A 20,490-nucleotide genomic window follows, 5' to 3' on the forward strand; every position below is an offset into this window, starting at 1 on the left:
TGCAGTGTGTGTTGTGGGTGGACACGGTGATCGTTTTACACCACGAGTACACATCGGAAGGACTTTCGGTAAATCAACCCAGGAGCTTCTGTGTTCGGTAAGGGCCGTGTTTAACGCGCCGGCATGTTAAACACAGGCCAAATGAAACCCTCAGATATGATTTACAAAAAAAGAAGCACAAGTCAAAAGCAGCAGCAACCGTACAAAAAGAAAACAGCCTTTTTCTTTTTTTATTTAAAGGTCAGTCATTCTGCTTTTAACTCATAATTACAGGACAAGATGTCGAGGCGGTGGCAATGCAAAGCGCTCAGGGAGAGAGAGGGAAAGAAAAAAGGGTAAAAAGAACCGTCCAGAGATGAAATAGTTACCCGACTTCCTGCTCCTCCCCGTGGATGACGCGGAGCTTGCGGAAGAAGGACAGCGAGACCAGAGCGTAGGAGCGACGCACCGTCAGGTAGCCCGTGATCTCCTCCAGCTGGCCCAGGTTAGCCTCCAGCTCCGCCGCTATGTTGTCTGGAGGAGGGGGGGGGCAGGGGTTAGACACGACCTTAAAGAGAAGCCCAGCTCCAAGGCGGTGGGACACTCATGGCACAGAGTACTGCCAAATAGCTCATAACAGAGCGTACCAGAAATTAGTGATCGACCGATATATCGTCCGGCCGATAATTGCGTATTTTTCGTGCCTCGCCGGTTTTTTAATTATATTTTTTTCCGGCATGATTTACAGACTGACAGTTCAATAAAAGTTCATTTTTCTATTGAGACTTGAAACATTTATGATCATCATTGTCATTTTTATGATTTTTTTATGAATTGAGGGAGCAAAAGCAGTTTTCGGCTCCAAATATTGTCTCAAGAAAATCGGCCGCACGTATCAGTCATCGGCTAAGACCGATGGAAAAAAGAATCGGCATTGGAATCAGCCCTAAAAAAATCCATATCAGGCGATCCCTACCAGAAAGCATATCAAATAGAAATAGTAAGTAAAAGAAGAAAGTTTAAACATGACTAATTTAAGCAGCTCCATATATATGTATATACACATACAAATGTATGATTAGTTCCAGCATTTTGTGATGCTCCAGGGGTCTTCAACGTTTTCCAGGCCAAGGACCCCCAAACTGATGGAGAGATGGAGCGGGGACCCCCTACTTATATACTGTAAAGAATTGTGTTTTATATTAAACTGGTCCTATAGTGCCATTTATACCTGTACCTTGTTATTTTGCATTCAATACAAAGATATTAAAATACACAGGTTCATGTATTCATGTTTTCATTTTAACATGTGCAAAGTGAGTGCCACTGCCATTCATAAACATAACATAACATGATAAACTGATACCTGCCAAGATCAACAATGTCTGTCAATTGCATGTAAACTTGCATAAAAGCTATTCAAATGGATATTTTAAATAAATGAGGACCCGAAAATAAGTGATGTTTGTTAGTGTCTTTCCCACCACTCCGGGAGTAGTCCGGTAACTTATCAACCCCAGCGTGTCCGGTTGCTAAGCAACGTCAACGGCGGACTATTTCACTGCTGATCGCTTATTTTCCCAATAATGACCAGTGTTCTGTACATTATCCCTAACATAACAGCACTTTTCTCTCCCAACAGTCTTGGCTGCGCACTCTTATCCAAATTTGTATTGTTTGCGGCGGAGGAGAGTAGGAGGGGGTAGATATAAAGACGGGACGAGAAACTGACGTCGCTGTGCTGTCCTTCTTAATTGAAGGAGCAGGCAGAGAAAAGCTCTCTCCTGCTGGGCTTTCATTAAAATCAAATACATAAAAATGTCGCAGCCAGTCCTGATGTGTCAGGTGTGCGCGAGAGACATACAGACGCACGCTTACCACTTTCGTAAATGCCATAGCCTATCTATAGTACATTTCGGATCGCATGATAGGAATAGATCTATTCCGATTAGAAATCGTATCAAAAGTGTCAATGTAATCGTGGCTAGTGTGTTGGATTCATGTTAATGTGTGTTCAAAGACATTTCAATTTGTGGAAAATATTGCGGGGGGAATACAAAGAAAATGTCTGATCAATTAAAACTTTCGCTACCCCCCTGCAGTACCTCCGCGGACCCCCCTGTTGAAGACCTCTGCTCTATACTGGTGGAAGGGGGGGGATCATGGATACTCACTCCCACCACGCAGGTTGATGACCAGGCTCCCGTTGAGCACCGTGCAGCCTCTCAGGGCCTGCGCCGCCGTCACCGACTCGACCGTCTTCAAACCCATGCACACCTTGGGACATGGCCCCGCGCACGGGATACAGTGCAGCCTAAAGGGAAGGAGGGAGGGGGAGAGAGAGAGAGAGAGCGAGAGAGAATTGATAGTGAAAGAGAAGGAGGGAGAGAGAGGGAGAGAGAAAGAATTGATAGTGAGTGAGAGAATGAGAATTGATGGTCAGAGAGAGAATTGATAGTGAGAGAGAGAGGGAGTGAGAGACAGAAGGAGAGAGAGAAGAGAGGGAGTGAGTGAAAGAAATAGAGAAGAGAGAGAACACAAAACATGAACAAAACATGATAAAGCTGAATAATTCTCTCGTTGCGTAGGGTCACGTAGATAGATATCTCTGTAGGTGGGTTGCATATGCCCACCATCCCATAACCAGATAACTGCGTTCAGATTCCCAGAAGGTCGCAACAACCCACTCCACCACCCCGTCTCCTGGAACCAGTGTCAGAACCCTGCGGCAGGTCACAGCAACATCGCAGCACGCATCACGAAACTCAGACTGGGGATTTTTCTGGGGCTGGTTTCAATATGAGTGGATTAGCGCGCGGCTCAGACAGCGATGGTTGGCTCGCCCGGGGCCGTTGTGCCCGGTTTCACATGTGTCAGAGCCATCTTTTTACGCTGGATAGTTCTCGAGGTGAGAAAGCCCTTGCTTCTGGTAACCTGCCCAAGCCAGCCTCTTGGCTGAGTGCTGTTTGCGGCGATTCATGCATGTGCTTTAAAAACGGGCACAGGGCTTCATGAAGGTGACATTCTTCCTCGACGTCTGTAACACCATCCCCTTCCTCCTTGTGACTTAACAGTGGTATCATTTATTTGACTTTCGCCGGCTGGTTTTACATCTTTTACACCTTGCCGAATGTAAATAGGGGCACGGTGCGTCCCCGCCGTGTGTGCAGTGTGACGCTGCGGTGCACCTTGTGCTCGAGAAAGCAGCGCAGGCTGACGCAGCCGCCAAACGTTCCTCGCGACTAACCACGACACCAGACCACCACATGAAGGGGTACAGCTCTCCAGCCCGTTGGTACAAACCCTAACTGTTACCGCGGCACCGATACTGTTGGGGGTGGGGGGGGTTTGACACGTCTCTCGAAACAAACAACAATGACTTGGACTTGATCACACGCCTCCCTTCCTACAGACAATTCAGCCGTTTGTTTCTCGAGCCCCCGTCACGGCTGGTCACGATCTGTCTTGTCACCTTCGGTATCTCTACCCGGCTCTCTTACACACCAGCTACATATGCCAGAGACGACAATTGTGAAAGCGTTGGTCAAAAAGGGGAAGCCTAAGCAGCTGTCAATGAACCCGCCTCACGTTGTTCCTGTTTGGCTTTGTGTAAACCATGGTGGTGTGTACAGAATCCACAATGGAGGGACGCAAGTCAACAGTAGTAAGTAGTAGAGACAAAAGGATGTCGTTGAGCCGATGCCAGGCACCGCACCCACATCAGGAGGTGTGTTGGGTGTGTGTGTCAGGGTGGGGTGTGAGGGGGTGATGCAACACGTGATGCAAGGTGTCACTGCTGGAAAACCGCATGACCGACTTTTTGTTTTTGGCAGATCATTAAGATGCCCAGTGCACACATACAAACACACAACGCGGCCACGCAGGCACACGCACAGATCAGCGTCTCCCGTCGTCGGGAAGAGACAGCCTCTGTCAGACCACGCGGGCGGCAGGGGCCCCTCGGGTGCGGATGGGGACACCCACAGGTCCGGCCCGGGTCACGTCCACGCCAGCCCTGAACCGCAATACAGGCCAGATTTGGCCGATGCTGTGGACATCGGCGACGGGGTTCGTAAGCAGCTGGCAGCCGTCCGATCCACATCCACCGTAGGACACCAGTTACTGTCCACCAGAGCCCTGACCCTCTGATACCACACCCACACCCACACACCCCCCCACCCCCCCCCCCTCCGGCTATACGTGCTCGCACAGTGTGTGTACTCTTGCGCCAAACCAAACAGCTCAGAAATGTAACAACTACTAAATATAAACAGGATGCACAACTCGACCGACAGGTTAAGCACACCTCGCCTCCATTGTTGAGGGGACGGCGGCGTTCCACGATTCCAGACATCCGACACGGGAGACCGAAAGAGATAAACGAGCGAACGCCACTTCAAAAACGCCTTCCGGCGTTTCCCCCCGCCCCCCCCTTTGGCGCCCGCTCCGGGCAGACGGGGCACAGCCCAGAGCGCTGGCGGCAGGGACGCAGGCCAACCTGCTATCACGCCCCGGACGTGAGACGCGACGCAGGGGGGGAGGGGGGGCGGTGGGGGAGGACGAGGGCGGAGTCAAAGGCGGAGTCACCGAGGCTGTGCCAGCAGCTTACCCCGCCGCAACGCCTTGACCTCACATTCTGCACACAGCGACACACATGCACACATTCGCCCGCACACACCCAACACTGGGATTCTGTGTGTCAAAACACACCGACACACGCACTGCCGAAATACACACACACTGCCGAAATACACACACCGACACACACTGCCGAAATACACACACACAGCCAAAACACACACACCGACACACACTGCCGAAATACACACACACAGCCAAAACACACACACACACACACACACACACACAGACAAAACACACACACACACACGGCTAACGGGTGAAGCTTAAGACGAAAGGGAGCTGTAAACACTCACACTCATACCTTAATGAATAAGCGCTCGCAATCTCTGATCAGTATGAAAACAAATTTCACATCAATTCACTAAAAGCCTTCTTAATGAGAATACACATTGCACATCCAGAGCTAGATAAAGTCCCCCCCATTTAATTTCATAAATGCACTTTTGTGGCCGCTGTTTTGGCCCAAAGTATTACGCTCAAGTATGAAGCGGTAATGGTCTCCGTACGCCCTGTGTGCACAGCGCGGAGTGTGTGTGATTAATTCAGATTGGATTTCAATAAGAGTTCCATATTTTACATTTCAACCAGCTCCCTGCAATCTCAGTAAATTGTGGCATCGCCAGATGCCTCTCTGTATGTTCATGTGTGCGTGCGTGCGTGCGTGCATAAACTCTTTAGCTGTGAGGTCTGTTCCATGGCTACTGGGGTCTTTCAGTTTAAGGTCATGAGTTACGTTGTCCCCAAAATGCAGGCAGACAACGTCGCATGGACAAGCAAGGACAAAATAAAAGCAACAAAAATAAGTTCCTTAAAAGCTAGAAAACTATCCTTAATAATCCCAATCCTTATTAGTCCAAAAAATAAAAAATAAAAATAAAACACAGACAGACACCCCCCGCCCCCACACTTACGAGGAAGCGTTGACGGTGGTGTAGCCGGAGGGACACTCGGGGATGCAGGCCCCGTTGTGGAGCACGTACTCGTGGCAGTCGGGGCTCTTGCTCTTGCGCTGCTCCCTGCAGCGGCTGTGGAGCTCCTGGCAGAAGGCCTGCGAGACGCAGCGCCAGCCCTTGAAGGTGAAGTGGTCGGCGGGGCAGTGCTTCACGCAGGTGTCCCCGTGCTGGAGGTGGCGGCAGGCCACGCAGTGGCTGGCCGAGTCGCCCCGCACGCAGCCCCCCAGGCACTGCTCGTGGCAGCACTGGTCGTTGCGGGCGCAGGCACGGTGCTTACAGTGGACCGGGCACACTGCAGGAGGGGAGGGGGGGAGAGAGAGACAGAGGGGGGGGGGGGGGGGGGGGAGCTGGTTAGTGAGAGCCAGTTGCAATCGCACGTCGTGAAAGGAGATATCGAGGCTTGGCATGAGGAAAACATGGGCCGTTGCTGAACACGGGTGAGTTGCAGAGTGTAAATAAGGAAGGGAGACAAAAGGAGTCGTACAAAAGCAGCAATATCAGAGTTCAAGTTGACCGCACAGGGCTCTCCGAGACACCGAGACAAGGTGGTCTTAAACCCCCCCCCCCCCCTAGCCTCAGCCCCAGCCCCCAGCGTTGACTCCATGGCGATGGCTTCAGGCCAGCAGAGCAGACTTCCATCTGTTGTTGGCTAACAAACAAATAAATATCAGCGGGGACAGAACGTCGACAAGAGGCAGATACTCCTCCACAAGTAGACGCATCAGAGAGAAAAGAAGGAAAGAAATACACCATCTCGCCTTTACTTGTACTTTATCCCCAAGAATGACATTCTGTGGTTGCATTTTCGTTTTCTAATAGCAATTTAATCATGTTTCTGACTTGGGAGATCCGACAAGAGAAGTTCACAATATGACGTGCAAAAGTATCAGAATTTGATTTCGTTTCTGGTTTAAAGTCACAAACAATCCAGTCAATATTAGGTTATTGAATAACCTCAAATATGCAGTCAAAATTGGAATATTGCTTTTCAAATGCCAATCGAGTAAACAACCATGTTGCATAAGCTTTGTTCTACTCATTTTGAACTTTGAGGCTTTTCTACAAGCGTCATACGTCACGGGCTACTAGGCCTGACCTTTATCCTGCAGGCTGCGTTCATGTGAGGCTGAATACAATGCAACCCATAGGCCAGTCTCTCTCTAGCAATGTTACCCAAGACTTGCACAAGCCACAAAAGAGCAGGGAAAAACTAACTGCGCCAGAAACACACACACACACACACCAAATCACAAAGACAGTCACAGAAGCTATTGGCTGAGTATGAGCCAAGGTGCGCTCTTTTCCAAAGTAACGGGTGTCCCTCTATACTGCACTTACGTAACCCTGGTAGTTGTGGATCAGCAGGTATGTGTGTGTTTGTTTGTGTGTACGAGTGTGGGTTCCTGTCAGTCTGTAAATGCGTCGCAGGGATTTTTGTTGTTGTTGTTCTGTGGGCCAAGGACGTCGTGTTATTTGCGTGCACGTGTATTTCTGTGTGTGTGTGTGTGTGTGTGTGTGTGTGTGTGTGTGTGTGTGTGTGTGTGTGTGTGTGTGTGTGTGTGTGTGTGTGTGTGTGTGTGTGTGTGTGTGTGTGTGTGTGTGTGTGTGTGTGGCTAAAGCGTTCTGAGAGGTAAATACTGCAGACTGACCTGTCCAACCGGATTAGCTCTCCAGCCCAGATTAGCGTCGACCCAACATAGGTGGGACAACCCAGGGGCTCAGGTTAAGGGGAGGTCACTATGTGCGTGCGTGTGTTTGTTGTGTCGAGTTGTAGGGGTCTTCGCGATCGTCGGGGGATTAACCTTCACCCCACCCTTGAGGTGCGCTAAAAGGAAGCATTAGTATCGCTGTGTTGGCGTGGCTAGTTAGTATACTGACATTTACATTCCTTTAATGCAGCACTGTGAAGGCGTGTGCATCAAATACTTAAGATAAACTTTACATTTGCTGCGCCATGTCACCAACACGATCTATCATCCAACTGCGATACTAGAGACAGAAGACGCATCGATGGAATGCTTCCAGTGCAAACATCAAAATAGCTGGGCCTTTATTTTGATTATGTTAAAATGTTGGTGCCGCTCCTTTTGTTAGTGCAAGGCAAAGAACCGAGGAAAGAGTCGTCGGCGGGCGGCCGACTCTAGTGTCCGAACACTGTCACAGAGTCATGTGACACCCGCTCTGCCCCTAACGGAACAAAACCACACGGCCCGCGGCCCTGATGCATTCGACTTAGGTAAGCCTTTCAAACGCCTGACCTAAAACGCTGTGGCTGTGTGTGTGTGTGTGTGTGTGTGTGTGTGTGTGTGTGTGTGTGTGTGTGTGTGTGTGTGTGTGTGTGTGTGTGTGTGTGTGTGTGTGTGTGTGTGTGTGTGTGTGTGTGTTCGGTAATGTGAGCATGGCTGTCTGAGGGGAGAGAGCAGGGGGGGGGGGGGGGGGGGGGGGAAGCGGGTGTGTATGTGTGTGTGTGGGGGGGTGGGGGCAAGAGGGGGAGGGGGCCTCGAATTCTGGGAAAAACAAATGATATAACGAACGTCGGTTCGCCGCGGGGGCACGGTCTCGGCGACCTCCGGCCACGCGGCATGGCAGAGAGGGGAAACGAACCGGAAAGAATTGAATGAATGAAATCAAACAATACACAAGAGGGACGGGGGACGCGCCAAACTTCTCCTGCTCTCCACACGGCCGTCCCGGCGTACAGGCACTTTCCTTTTCCATGTCAGCTCCTGCTCCAACACGCTTCCGCACACATATCTCTCCCTCTCTCTCTCTCCCTCTCTTTCGCTCTCCCTCCCCCTCGCCCGCCCTCCCTAGCACACACGTAGCCTTGCTGGCTGCCCTCGTTCACTCATGCCTGATCCGTGGCTGGTGGTAGTCCATGCCGGAGCACAGTTCCCACCGCAGATCCACCCTCAGCCTTAACCAATGTGTTGGCTAGCCGTTGCAGCTAGCCATTCAAACAGCCTCTCCCATCTCCAAGGAAAAGCAGCCGCGGCTTTAACCCCTTGTGTGCCTTCTATATCCACACACATACAGTGCGCGCCCGTTGTGGCCAACACTTACTTTGTCTGGCCCACTTGCTTGGTACACACAGCGCTTAAAGAAAATAGCAATGCCCCAAAAATACCATCTTTATCTTCAGTAGGTGACTCTCTTGAGGCTTCTTCAAAGAAACCAATAATATAATAATTATAACCTAATAACGATAACAACATGATTGGCCGTGCTCTACTGGTGTTTTGTTCCCCTGTCGGGGACAGTTTCAAGCTTAGCCCCCTGAGCACCTTTCCTCGTCAGGCCCCCACAAGCCCGCCTAAACGTCCCTCCTTCACAATATGTAAATCTCTGTGTTATTACAGAATCACACACAGACGGACACATTCCCGCCTCCTACACTGAGCCAGCCAGTGAATGAGTTGCTGGTCGAAAACGTCTGACACTTGGCTGCACCCTGGGTCAAAGCCGACCAGATCAAAAACAAAAGTTAGATATAATTTTTTTTTTTCCTTTTATTCTTCATGGAATCCGCTGGCACCGTGGCAACGGCCTGTCAGATCCCTCGTCACGCAGCCTGTGCAGCGGGACCACAAGACGGCCCGCCGAACAATGCGACAGGAATGCCCGCTCCTTTATCTCATTAGCAGCAGTTTCACTCGGACAGAAGCGCACAATGAGCGAGACCTCGACCCCCACCCACCTCTCGTCTCACACACACACACACACACACACACACACACACACACACACACACACACACACACACACACACACACACACACACACACACACACACACACACACACACACACACACACACACACACACAATCCCAACAACAACAATCCATCCCTACAGCAGGCCCCTGAGTGAGTAGCATGAATGCACACTGTCCGGACAGTGCCAACTAGGAAGGGGAGGTAACTAAACACATTTGCACCACCATCGAGCGAACGGGCATCCAGCGATGAGGTGGAGTGTCCTCCTCCACCACAAGGCCCAAGAATGAGCCCAGGGTACAGGAGTCGGCAACACCACCCCACCTCCCAACCCCCCCCCACAGTGTCTTTCTGTGAATCCAAGCACCCAAGTGTACACACAATCCCATGTGCAAGTGGAAAGAAGAGAGTAAGCAATACTTGAGAGTGAAAAGTCTTGTTGAAGCGACTGCGGCGGCCCAGTGTTTGTGTAAGTGGTCGGCTGTACGGCAGGGGTTACGCTTACATCGGAGCCCTGGCAGGGATGTCCAAAGGGATCGGCGATGGAGCTCTGTCAATTGCCAATTTACATTCCCAGCCCATGACATGGGTCGCATGTGGTGGATTGAAAAATGAAATTAGCACGGGGACCCTGAGTAGAAGGACAACGCCAAGTGCTTCAGCTTAGCAATCCTGGCCATCATAAAGTGATAAAGGGATTTGTCACATTGACATAGAATCGTACATTTCTACTCATTTCCAACGGGGTGGGCACTTGTAAGATTCTGTTTAGTATCAAACCGTAGCACAATCGCATTCTTATGAAATAACAGGATGTGAAACAGGATGCAACACAGTGAAAGGATTTTGCGTGGCACTTCAATTAGTCAAATATAAAGCATACATGTCCCGTGTGTCTTATAGCATCAAACGGCAAAGCCATAACACTGCCATTGTGAACCAGAAGCCTGAATAGTACAGACTAGGGCTGGCCCCAATACATCACTTCATGGTTTGGATATTGGTTAGGTTTCCAAACGAATATCCGAAAATATCAGTTGAAGAAAAAAAGAAAGAAAAAGTAAATTCATAGTGTGTATCTTTCACTGGCTGCAAATGTAGCAGGCAGAGAACACTGCTGTAGAATTCAAGTTTCTATCAACTTGTTTTCTAAAGTAGTTCAATTGGTTATACAAATAAAATGCAAAGCAACATCACGTCAGATGATGTCCGAGTTTGACATCATTCTGAGTTTGACTTGGTTATGGCAGAGCTTCAATGAAGTTTCCGAATACACACATGGTTTCCAAATGATGGGAGTAGGAATATTCCAATCATCACAAAGCAAATAGGAGGTTCAAACATTGTGCAGTGTTTTGAATAAATAGATCGGTGATAAAATCACACAGGAACTGTTGTGGGTGACGGATAAAGTGAAAACATGGCTCCCTGTTCTATTCATGTTTACTAAATAACAGACACATTATTATTAGTAGATAGAGCTTTTTGGTGTCTTTTGGACTCTTTTGAACACGGCAATAGCTTCTAAATACGTTAATAATTAAAACCCAGATGGTCAGGCGGGGTAAGGCTGTGTTATCCTCACACTGGTCGGCAGCGCTCAAAGTGCTACCAGATTAATCGAATAATGTTTGAATATCCAAAACTAACCAATGACAATTCGGTTAGCCATTCTGAAGATGGTTGCTGTGACCTCAACTAAAGTGTTGACAGAAGCGTTCTCGGACCTCTAGCGCCCTATCCATAAAGAAGTAAGTAACTTGGCTTGACTTCCTTGGTGAATGATATGGATTAAATGGGGAAGGAAGCTGAAAGATTAAATTACATTTTGTTTTAAATAGATATTAAAGGGATGATCTATTGCTCAATGCAGCTTTGAAATCAAAGACCTGGTGACTCACATACATATTGTTCACGGAGGAAAACATGCTATGGCTTATGAGTTTAAACTAAATCCCACTATCTATGCAATTTTGTGCTAATAAATAGATATAGATAATATTCCACTTGGTAGACAATAAATTGTTCATACATTCTTAGCATAGGTGGCCCCTGCGGGAATCAAACGCTCAACCCTGGCAGTGATAATGCCATCATCATCCAACGATGGAGCTGGACAGGCCCACTGAATAGTTACCTGCTGGTTAAAGGTACTCAGAGACACAGTACTGCGGCTGCGTTCAATCAAGGCGGCGGTAAATTGAGTCAATTCACGGTTGAATATGTGTTTTTCCGAGCGAACACCGAATTGGCTTTCAATATCCGGCTGCATCTCATCCGTCCCGCCGTCATTATCACGACGTCGAGTTATTGAGTTATTGTCGTCGCCCTCCCGCTACCCGCAGACGCGATGACTCAACTGAAGCTGGGCCTCAACTGAGGCGGCTGGCGTGGCAACAGGAACTGTAAACAATTTCATTAGCCGTCGGGCCTCCATTAATAGAACGAAAACAGACAAACAACATGCAGAGCTGCCCCCGCCCGCTCATCCAGCCGGCCCCGGTGAGTGGAATTAGGGCCTGGCTAAAGCGGGGCCCTTTGACGCCCCGCTTTAGCCACGCCGTCTCCGGGACGAGCAGGTGACGCACGCGGCACCCGGCCTTGATTGCTCATATCCTTTCCCTGTTTGCTCCGAGAACAGATGCGGTCGTTTAACTCGGGCCGGATTTGGATGATAACCCAAAAAAATGAAAACAATTTGCGCAAATTATTATTATTTTTTTTGTTGTTATCGATTTGGGTGCCTGTTAATGAGTGATTATAAGTGTATAAATGCTTTGCTGGATAAAGCTGCAATGAAAAAAATAGGGGGGGAAACTCACTAGAAAAAAGTATTGATTCATTTAAGAAATAATATTAGATCATGAAAGGTTTAATCAAATAAGGAGATTCATTGGCTTTAGCTCTGCTGGGTTCAGTGCTGGTTCAGATGACCTCTTGAGACTCTTTGTGAATCGACATAACGTAATCACTGGGCTAAATCACTGTGAAAAACAACGCTATGTGTGCGTATTTTTACTGGTTTCTTTCAAGCCAACGAAAAACAAACTACTTAAAGAAAAAAATAACGGACAAACACAAATGTTTCCTCTTCTTAAAAAAAAGCGTGCGGTTGAAATGGGAGGCCCACAGTTAAAACACATCCAGCGCTGAGGCCCCCGCGGGCGGCGATAAGCCCTTGTAAATAGAGCGCCTGTGTAGAGCGCGCAAGGCTGTAAAGAAACGCCCGTCTGTCCAGCTTTAACAAATGCCTCAAATATCTGAGATTCCAGGGGAAAGGCTTCTGGCAGTGAACACTACGAGAGCTCACAGACCAGGCTGGGGCGCTACGACGGGCCCACAGCCGTTAACTCAGTTCAGTGGAGACGGTGTTCTCGTGTGTGTGTGTGTGTGTGTGTGTGTGTGTGTGTGTGTGTGTGTGTGTGTGTGTGTGTGTGTGTGTGTGTGTGTGTGTGTGTGTGTTGAACTGTAAACATTGGCATACATTGGTGTTGGTAGATGCAGCCGGTCTCAACCGCGTCTGACAGCCGTCCATCAAAACTGAGGCTGGCAAACTGGAACAATAAGTCGCACTGGGTATTAACGTTGAACTGAGCTCGTCCCCGCACCACTTCACTCGGGCCGTCCGAGTGGACCTCAGAGACAACCCGCTCCACCGCTGCCGTCGCTTCCTCTTTAACTCCTTGGGGTTTTTCTTGTTTTCAACCATTAAGGACAAAATGTTTCTAAATAAAAGAGTGTGCGTCCGCGTGTGCGTGCGTGCGTGTGGATGTGTTGTCATGGCCTGAAATAGAACGAGGGAGAATGAATCATAAGCATGCAGAGGGGGGGAAAGGCCAGGCCTGGCTTCTAAACACGGGTCATGTTTTAGGAGGCGACCGTTGGAGTGAGAAGGACCACACTCTCCCCGACACCCCCTCACCGGCACCACGGCAGTGAGACGGCACCGAGAAGGGGACACACACACACACACACACACACACACACACACACACACACACACACACACACACACACACACACACACACACACACACACACACACACACACACACACACACACACACACACCTTTAAAATAGCAAGCCCTAATGCCATTTCCTTGGGATGACGAACCTTTCAAACCTCCTCCCCCCCTGCCGCCACCCCATCACCTCACGCCTCTGGTCAACCTCGGACCCCGCCACAGCCCTTGGCCTTCTCCTTCTTTATTATTTATTATTTATTATTCAACGACACGGGGCTCTTCCTTCCCAAAACAATACGGTGTGTCGACAACATCCTCAGCCTCCCAGGGAAGGGGGGATTATTTTGCTGGCGACTCAAGTTGTCCTGTTTGATGCCCCGCTGACCCCCCGGGGGGCGACCCGACAGTATTTTGGTCTCGTAAAAGTGTCGGCTCCGTTAGCGTAGCGGCTTCGCGGCGCATTCGCGCGCACACACACACACACACACACACACACACACACAGAAACACGTTCATTCATAACATCTGGGAGGAAGCAACTCCACAATGACGGGAAGCAATCAGGAAGACCTTTGACAAACTCCTATGACAGCCATTGTTCGCTGCCGAAGATGGAATTGGCGCCAGCCACCAGTCGGTGTCCGAGTATGTGTGTCCGAGTGTGTGTGTGTGTGTCCGCGTGTGTCCGTGTCCGTGTGTCCGTGTGTCCGTGTGTGTGTGTGTGTGTGTGTGTGTGTCACAGGGGGACACACGGCAGAGGTCATCGTTGAGGTGAACACACACACACACACACGCGCACGCACGCACGCACACAGTTGGAGTGGCAAGTGCCCTTGCTGCTCCTCTGCTCTGGGCTACTATGGGACATGGGACCGATGTGTTCCTATCCCTGTTTGCGCCACCATGTTACCCTCTACAGTTCCCTAGCAGCGCAGACTAAACAATAGCCCCCGTCTGCAACGGGGTGCGCATGCGAACACACACAATGTCCTTGTGATTTATGCGGTGTCTGCCCTCGCCGTCATGGTAAAACACAAACACACACACACACACACACACACACACACACACACACACACACACACACACACACACACACACACACACACACACACACACACACACACACACACACACACACACACACACACACACACACACACACCCGTCTGGTGATTAGTGGAAACAGATGCATGACGTCAAGTGAAGGGTAAATCTGGACGCTCCATATAGAGGAGCGAGCGGCTGCGGTAGGCCCCACACCTGACCTCACTCGGTGAGTGGTCAGTAGCACAACGCAACGCGGCAACAGTTAGCCCCGCATGATACCTGTCGCGCATCGCTGCATGTTTACACCGAGTCCCGACGTGGGTACCCCAGAGACGGCTGATCGGATCTTAAATACATTGCACTTTCTAAAATGCTTTTTTAACTTTTCCTTTATTTTCTATCTATTTTACTTATTTTTGCAGATGTTTTCTTTCACTTATCTATTATTTTATTTGAATGCATGACAATGTTTCTATGTGAGGCACTTTGAGTCTGCCTTGTGTATGAAAAGTGCTATATAAATAAAGCTGCCTTGGCTTGAGCCCACGGCCAACAGAGATAAAGAGAGATGGAGAGGCGAAAGAACACAAAACACGTTAAATAATTCTCCTACAACTTAGAGAGTCATGAGAGGATCTACGATTTAGGTATTCTGGTTGGACGCATGTGGCAGCCATCCTTTAGTGGGATAACGATAGAGAGATAGTGATAGAAGTGGGCAACCTTCTTTCAGGCCAACCCCTCTGACACACAAACACACGCCTTAGACATGTACGCGCGCGCATGAACACACACACACACACACACACACACACACACACACACGTAATTAAATAGGCACTGAGTATTTACTCATCGAGTTATGGACCACGCAAATGCGGCCCGTCAAGTGGTGCCTCCACAGCGAGCCCTGGGGGAACGATCACTTTCTACTGGTAGGTACTGCCAGTGCTCTTCAAGAACCTCCCTGGCTTTGCAGCGCAGCTCCAAGAGAGTTCTCAGTATCTTGTGAAAGTTTTACCCAGCTAAAACCATTTAGTTTAGAGCCCAAGCAGCGAGAGCGATTTCAGGTTAAGAAGTTGAAGCACCATGTAATGTTGAGCCATATTTTTTTTGATTTATTCTTTCTTTTTTTTGCTTTATTAAGGAGTGTGAATATCCAATACCTTTCAGACTTTGACTCTGTTTGACAAGATCAACACGCATTGGGTCCCTCAACAGGTCTGGGCCTATAGCTGTGCTGATTTACATTGTGGTGTTGCATACAATCACGCCTATCAATTGCATAAGAAAAAATGACAGAGTTCGGTGAACATCATAATCTGGATATTATCAATGGTTCAGATGTGTCCGTTATTTCGGCACCTACCCATCAAGGTTTTTTTTTTTTTTCTCCATGTTGGTCTAGTCTCCTCATGAGGCATAAATTCTCCTGTCGTCTTTTTTTTGTTGTTTCCAAGTTTAATATGTTATCTAATTCCTGCGTCTTCCTCCATTTCATTTTGTGTTCGGTAATGTGCATGCACAATAAAAATAACCTGCGTTTGTTCGACAGAGAATTTTAGTTAAACTTTATGTTGATAAGATTGTAGACCGCCGATAACCGCCTCTTTTACCATAGTGCCTCTACGCATATTTTCAGGGTTGAATTTGATGAACTACCAATTCGGCAAACTACCAATTCGGCAAAAAAACTAAAATTATCCAGTATTCCACAGTGCTTCAGTGTTTCCCATACATGGACCAATGTGTGGCACAGCGCGACAGAAACAACACCAAGCGCCACAATTTTTTTTACGCGATTTTGAAATATAAATATCGTTCCTTTCATTCATCTCTGCATAGCACTCATTCTCCCCGTCATTCTTGTTCGCACACGCACACAGACAGGGCCGTAGCACCAAATCCTGGGCCCCTATACTATAGGTACTGATGGGCCCCCCTGCGCCAAAATATATATATATTTTTTTTTTTTGGTCATGGGCCCCCCCTCTGCCTTGGGCCCCCCCACAACTGTCCCCTTTGTCCCCGCAGTCCGACGGCCCTGCACACAGATACAAGCGTGCATACATGCCAAAGGTGCGCGGGTATACACTACCACTTATTTGATCAACCCGCGTATCACTGATGCATGCACACGCACTGACAGCTGATTCGCTAGCTCCTCCTCTCAACGTGCCTACAAAGGACAACCCGAAGCAGCAGGATATTACGCACAGTGAAGACGATCGGCGACATCTGGAACATACCAATGTGTGCTCAAACACACCTGCCCAAAATGATTGTTGACACAGAAAAGATAATGTTAGCCTTATGAACTCAACCTTATTGATATTGAACATCCCGCACCCTAAATCAGCATGGACAACGTTGGTAACGCAGCAAACAATGAGATTAATATTATAATGGTTATAGTTAGATAGATTACGGTGTTAGACCGGGTACCACCAGCCCGTTCTACCGGCGACTTGAATTCGCTCTGCAGCAGGGGCTGAAGAGGAGCAATACATTGCTTTCTGTTTCCGATCCCCTTTTACTGGAGCCAATCACCAATCACCTTTTCCCCCTTGCGCGCTAATGGCTGGTTTAACACGACAGGGAAGGGATTGCTGCGATCGAGGCGATCGTTGGTCTGATAGTTTGAAGGACTATTTTTTTTTTTTATATTGTTAAGTCAGCAATCGCGAAATCCCCCCCCTCCCCGTCAGGACTCATCGTTTCACTCCGCTACTATTATACACTATTATTTTTATTATTATTTACGCATTGTTAAATGAGCAATCGCGAAATCCCCCCCCCCCCCCCCCCCCCCTCAGGACTCATCGTACCCCCCCTCTCTGAGTCATGTCCTGAAACCCACTTTTGTAGGGGAAATGATTGATCAGTGATAAAGACGTTTCAATGATTCAAGGTATCATAGGTGAACTATAAACAATAGACTATTAAATTATTTAGTGTGAGATAAAAATGACCTTCAAGCTGGGAATATTTGCAGTAAGGCAGTCAGGAAGTGGAAACAATTTGAATCTCAGGGGAAAACCCAGGATTCTCACTAAGCTATGGCCAAACCCCCACAGGCCGCGTCTACTCCCCCTATCCCAGGCTCAACAGACCTCACACAGCAGCTAGCAATGAGCGCTAATCTTTAAACAAGCGCTGTTTACAAAAGGGAACCAAAGAGAAATATGAATCCACTGGTGATAAGTCTGACTATTCTGAACACTATGAAAATATTTCAATAGCTGTGTGTACGGCTTATTTTCCAACAACCAATCATTTGAATATCAACGTTAAAGTACAACAGTATTGATAATGTAGTTTGACTGACAAGGTTTCAGACTTATTCATCTTGTTCATAACCTTTTCTTTGAAGACAACACATGGAGTGAAAGTAGCTTGCATGCACGCGTTCATGTGTGTCAAGAGTTTTCATAACAAGCAGGCCCTGCACTCTGTTTAATGGACACACGCAATTTAGTTGGAAAAAAAATAGGAAGAAATTAGCAGTGGTTGGCCCCGTAATGGCCTAAACTGCCCCCATTTTAGATTCTAGAAAAGGAAATTGGTTGTGACTCTAAACATGGGAGTTCAGCCAAAACTCATGGCTGTTTTGCCTTGTTTTACGGTGATTTACCGATTATACAGAAAGTGTAAAAAACGGCGGGATCTTCAAAACCTCAAAATCACACATTCACAATGACGAAAAGTTTCTCCATTGTACTGGATTGAAACTCACTCTACCTTGAATGCCGAGGTCGTAGCTGGGGCTTAACGAGGCCTTCAACGCTTTAGGTACAATAGTCAAAGAAACCACAGACCCTACACCACAAGGCTACAAGCCCCAGCCTGTACTGGACTGCAAGACCTTGTTAGCAGATCAGGCCACTGCCGGTTTCACTTCCTACCTTGAGTGTTTTGCAGAATAATGGAAGGCGTGAAATACAGTTTTAAAATGATCTCTGAGTAACCAGGCCTTGGGTGCATTCGCTTCCTTCCACAACAATTTCCCCACAGCTAGACAAAACCTTTGGAGACAATAGTAGTATTAGTATGTAGTAATAGTAGCAGCAGCAGTTATTCGTACCAGCAGCAGAAGCAATGTTAACAAAGTCAGACAGAATTGTAAATAAATAAAACCTCGCTTCAGGTAGCGTTTCCTATAGTGTTTAACACACACACACACACACACACACACACACACACACACACACACACACACACACACACACACACACACACACACACACACACACACACACACACACACACACACACACACACACACACGCGCTTTGACTCCGAACTTCGTTATTCGAATATAATTCGAATATCAAAAAATAAATCAAAATTCGAACGAATATTAGGCAGCCCTTAATATTCAAACCTGTTATGGGCAGGCCAAGAGGGAGAGACGTCGGAGAACCCGACGCAGTCTATTCATAATATTGTAATGACCACGGATGAGGCAGTGAATGAAGTATTGATTAGACAGCGATTTATTGGAAAACGCAAGACCGGTAACCATAGCAACGCGGTAAACAAACCGTGCGAAGCCCAATCAAGGTCTTTCTGAAGGCTTTCAATGGTCAAAATATTATTAATAAATATTTGAATATATTCAAATATTAATAAACAAACAAACTTCGAATATGATTTTTGGGCAAAAGTCGAAGCCCTAACACACACACACACACACACACACACACACACACACACACACACACACACACACACACACACACACACACACACACACACACACACACACACACACACACACACACACACACACACACACAAGCACCGGTTACATGATGTGTGTCGAGTGTTGCATAACAGGGCAAGTTCAGGGAGTTCAGACAGCACCCAGACGCAAAATTCTTCCCACTCAACCTTTAACTCTTTTGCCGGAGTAAAAAAAAGAAATACAAATGTCTGTGCTTGTCATTGTACGATTAAAAAGGAGCCACTTGATAAGGAAACCAAAGCGTATTTCCTCGGATACAATCTGAGGAAACGCCAACAAAAAGTTCAGGGAGGGGTGGTTGTCGTCGGCCTTGCCCTCTGGCGTCTCCACGGATCATCAGTATGACAACCTTCCCGCCCGGTGTACACACACATGCACGGTTCTGACGGAGAGCGCCTTGCATCATATCAGTGGGTCCGGCCTACAACCGGACCAGCCCCACTAAACACGAGCACATGACTTGCATCTGACCTCTTAGCTCTAAATGAGACACAACATGCGTGTTAACAAAACACAACTTCCCCCTGAGTGGCAGGAAGGTAGCCAGCTAATCACTTCCATCCAGTGCATGTCCTTTCATTAGTTGGATTTATCTACAAGCATAGAAATCTGCAAGAAACAACTAGTGTTTCTCCAACTCTAGTAGTAATCTATCTCTATATATGTATACATGTTTAGTACTTTAATGGCACCCCAACACACACCATATGTTATCTGAATAATAAAAACCTGAAGCTGGAACTGGGGTTAGTGAGCAGATTGTTTTTTGCGCGGAGCGCATCACCATAGCAGCGTCTCCACATTCTTGCAGCGCGGGGCAAGTTCTTCATTTCCTTGAAAGCTAGGTGAGTGATGTGCACATACGAGGCCAACTTGTGACTTCATGAAGCTGCGAGGAATCAGTCCGGCATGTGGGCGAGAATCCCTTTTGGATTTGCGGTGGTTGTACTGGATGGTATAGGACCCGATGTTGCTAACGTGGATAACAACAATTGTAAATATTATCAGGCTGCGGTAGAATTCAAGCGCTCACAGCATTGCGCGATGAGCACGTTATCCTGATATCATTCTTTGAAAGGGAAGAGCTGGGCGTGGGCGGCCAGGGGAGCTGAGCCCCAGCCCAGTCGGCCTATTCATGGATGCTTTGAACAAGTTGTAGCGATGCTTCTTATGACTAATTTGTCCAACTGATTTTTTTGGGAACATTTGTCGTTGGAGTTGAGCAGCACTTAAAGTACCATTCAATTTAGAACATGTTGCAATCCTAATCATTACAATCGGGTTGTTGTTGTCTTGGGATGAAGAAACAAGTGTGTTTCGTCCTTTCAACTCAATGGCTGTCCTCGATACCACCCGCGTGTACGGCCAGAGATGCTCACGTCATTTTTTGCAGGTCCAAGTCAAGTCTCAAATGGTTGTAATGTGTTTTTTTCC

At 47.9% G+C, this 20,490-nt stretch overlaps 1 protein-coding gene across 1 annotated transcript in view; it reads right to left on the reverse strand.

Annotated features, from left to right (window-relative positions):
- Window positions 1-20,490, reverse strand: part of insra (insulin receptor a) — a 50,935-nt gene that overhangs the window by 20,324 nt on the left and 10,121 nt on the right. Inside the window, exons 3-5 of the mRNA XM_030363849.1 lie at window positions 5,535-5,868; window positions 2,154-2,293; window positions 369-513 (exon numbers count right to left, since the gene is read on the reverse strand). Coding sequence (XP_030219709.1) covers window positions 369-513; window positions 2,154-2,293; window positions 5,535-5,868 — 619 coding nt within the window. The remainder of the gene's footprint in view (window positions 1-368; window positions 514-2,153; window positions 2,294-5,534; window positions 5,869-20,490) is intronic.

Source organism: Gadus morhua, chromosome 8, assembly GCF_902167405.1.
Source record: "Gadus morhua chromosome 8, gadMor3.0, whole genome shotgun sequence".
Classification (NCBI taxonomy): domain Eukaryota; kingdom Metazoa; phylum Chordata; class Actinopteri; order Gadiformes; family Gadidae; genus Gadus; species Gadus morhua.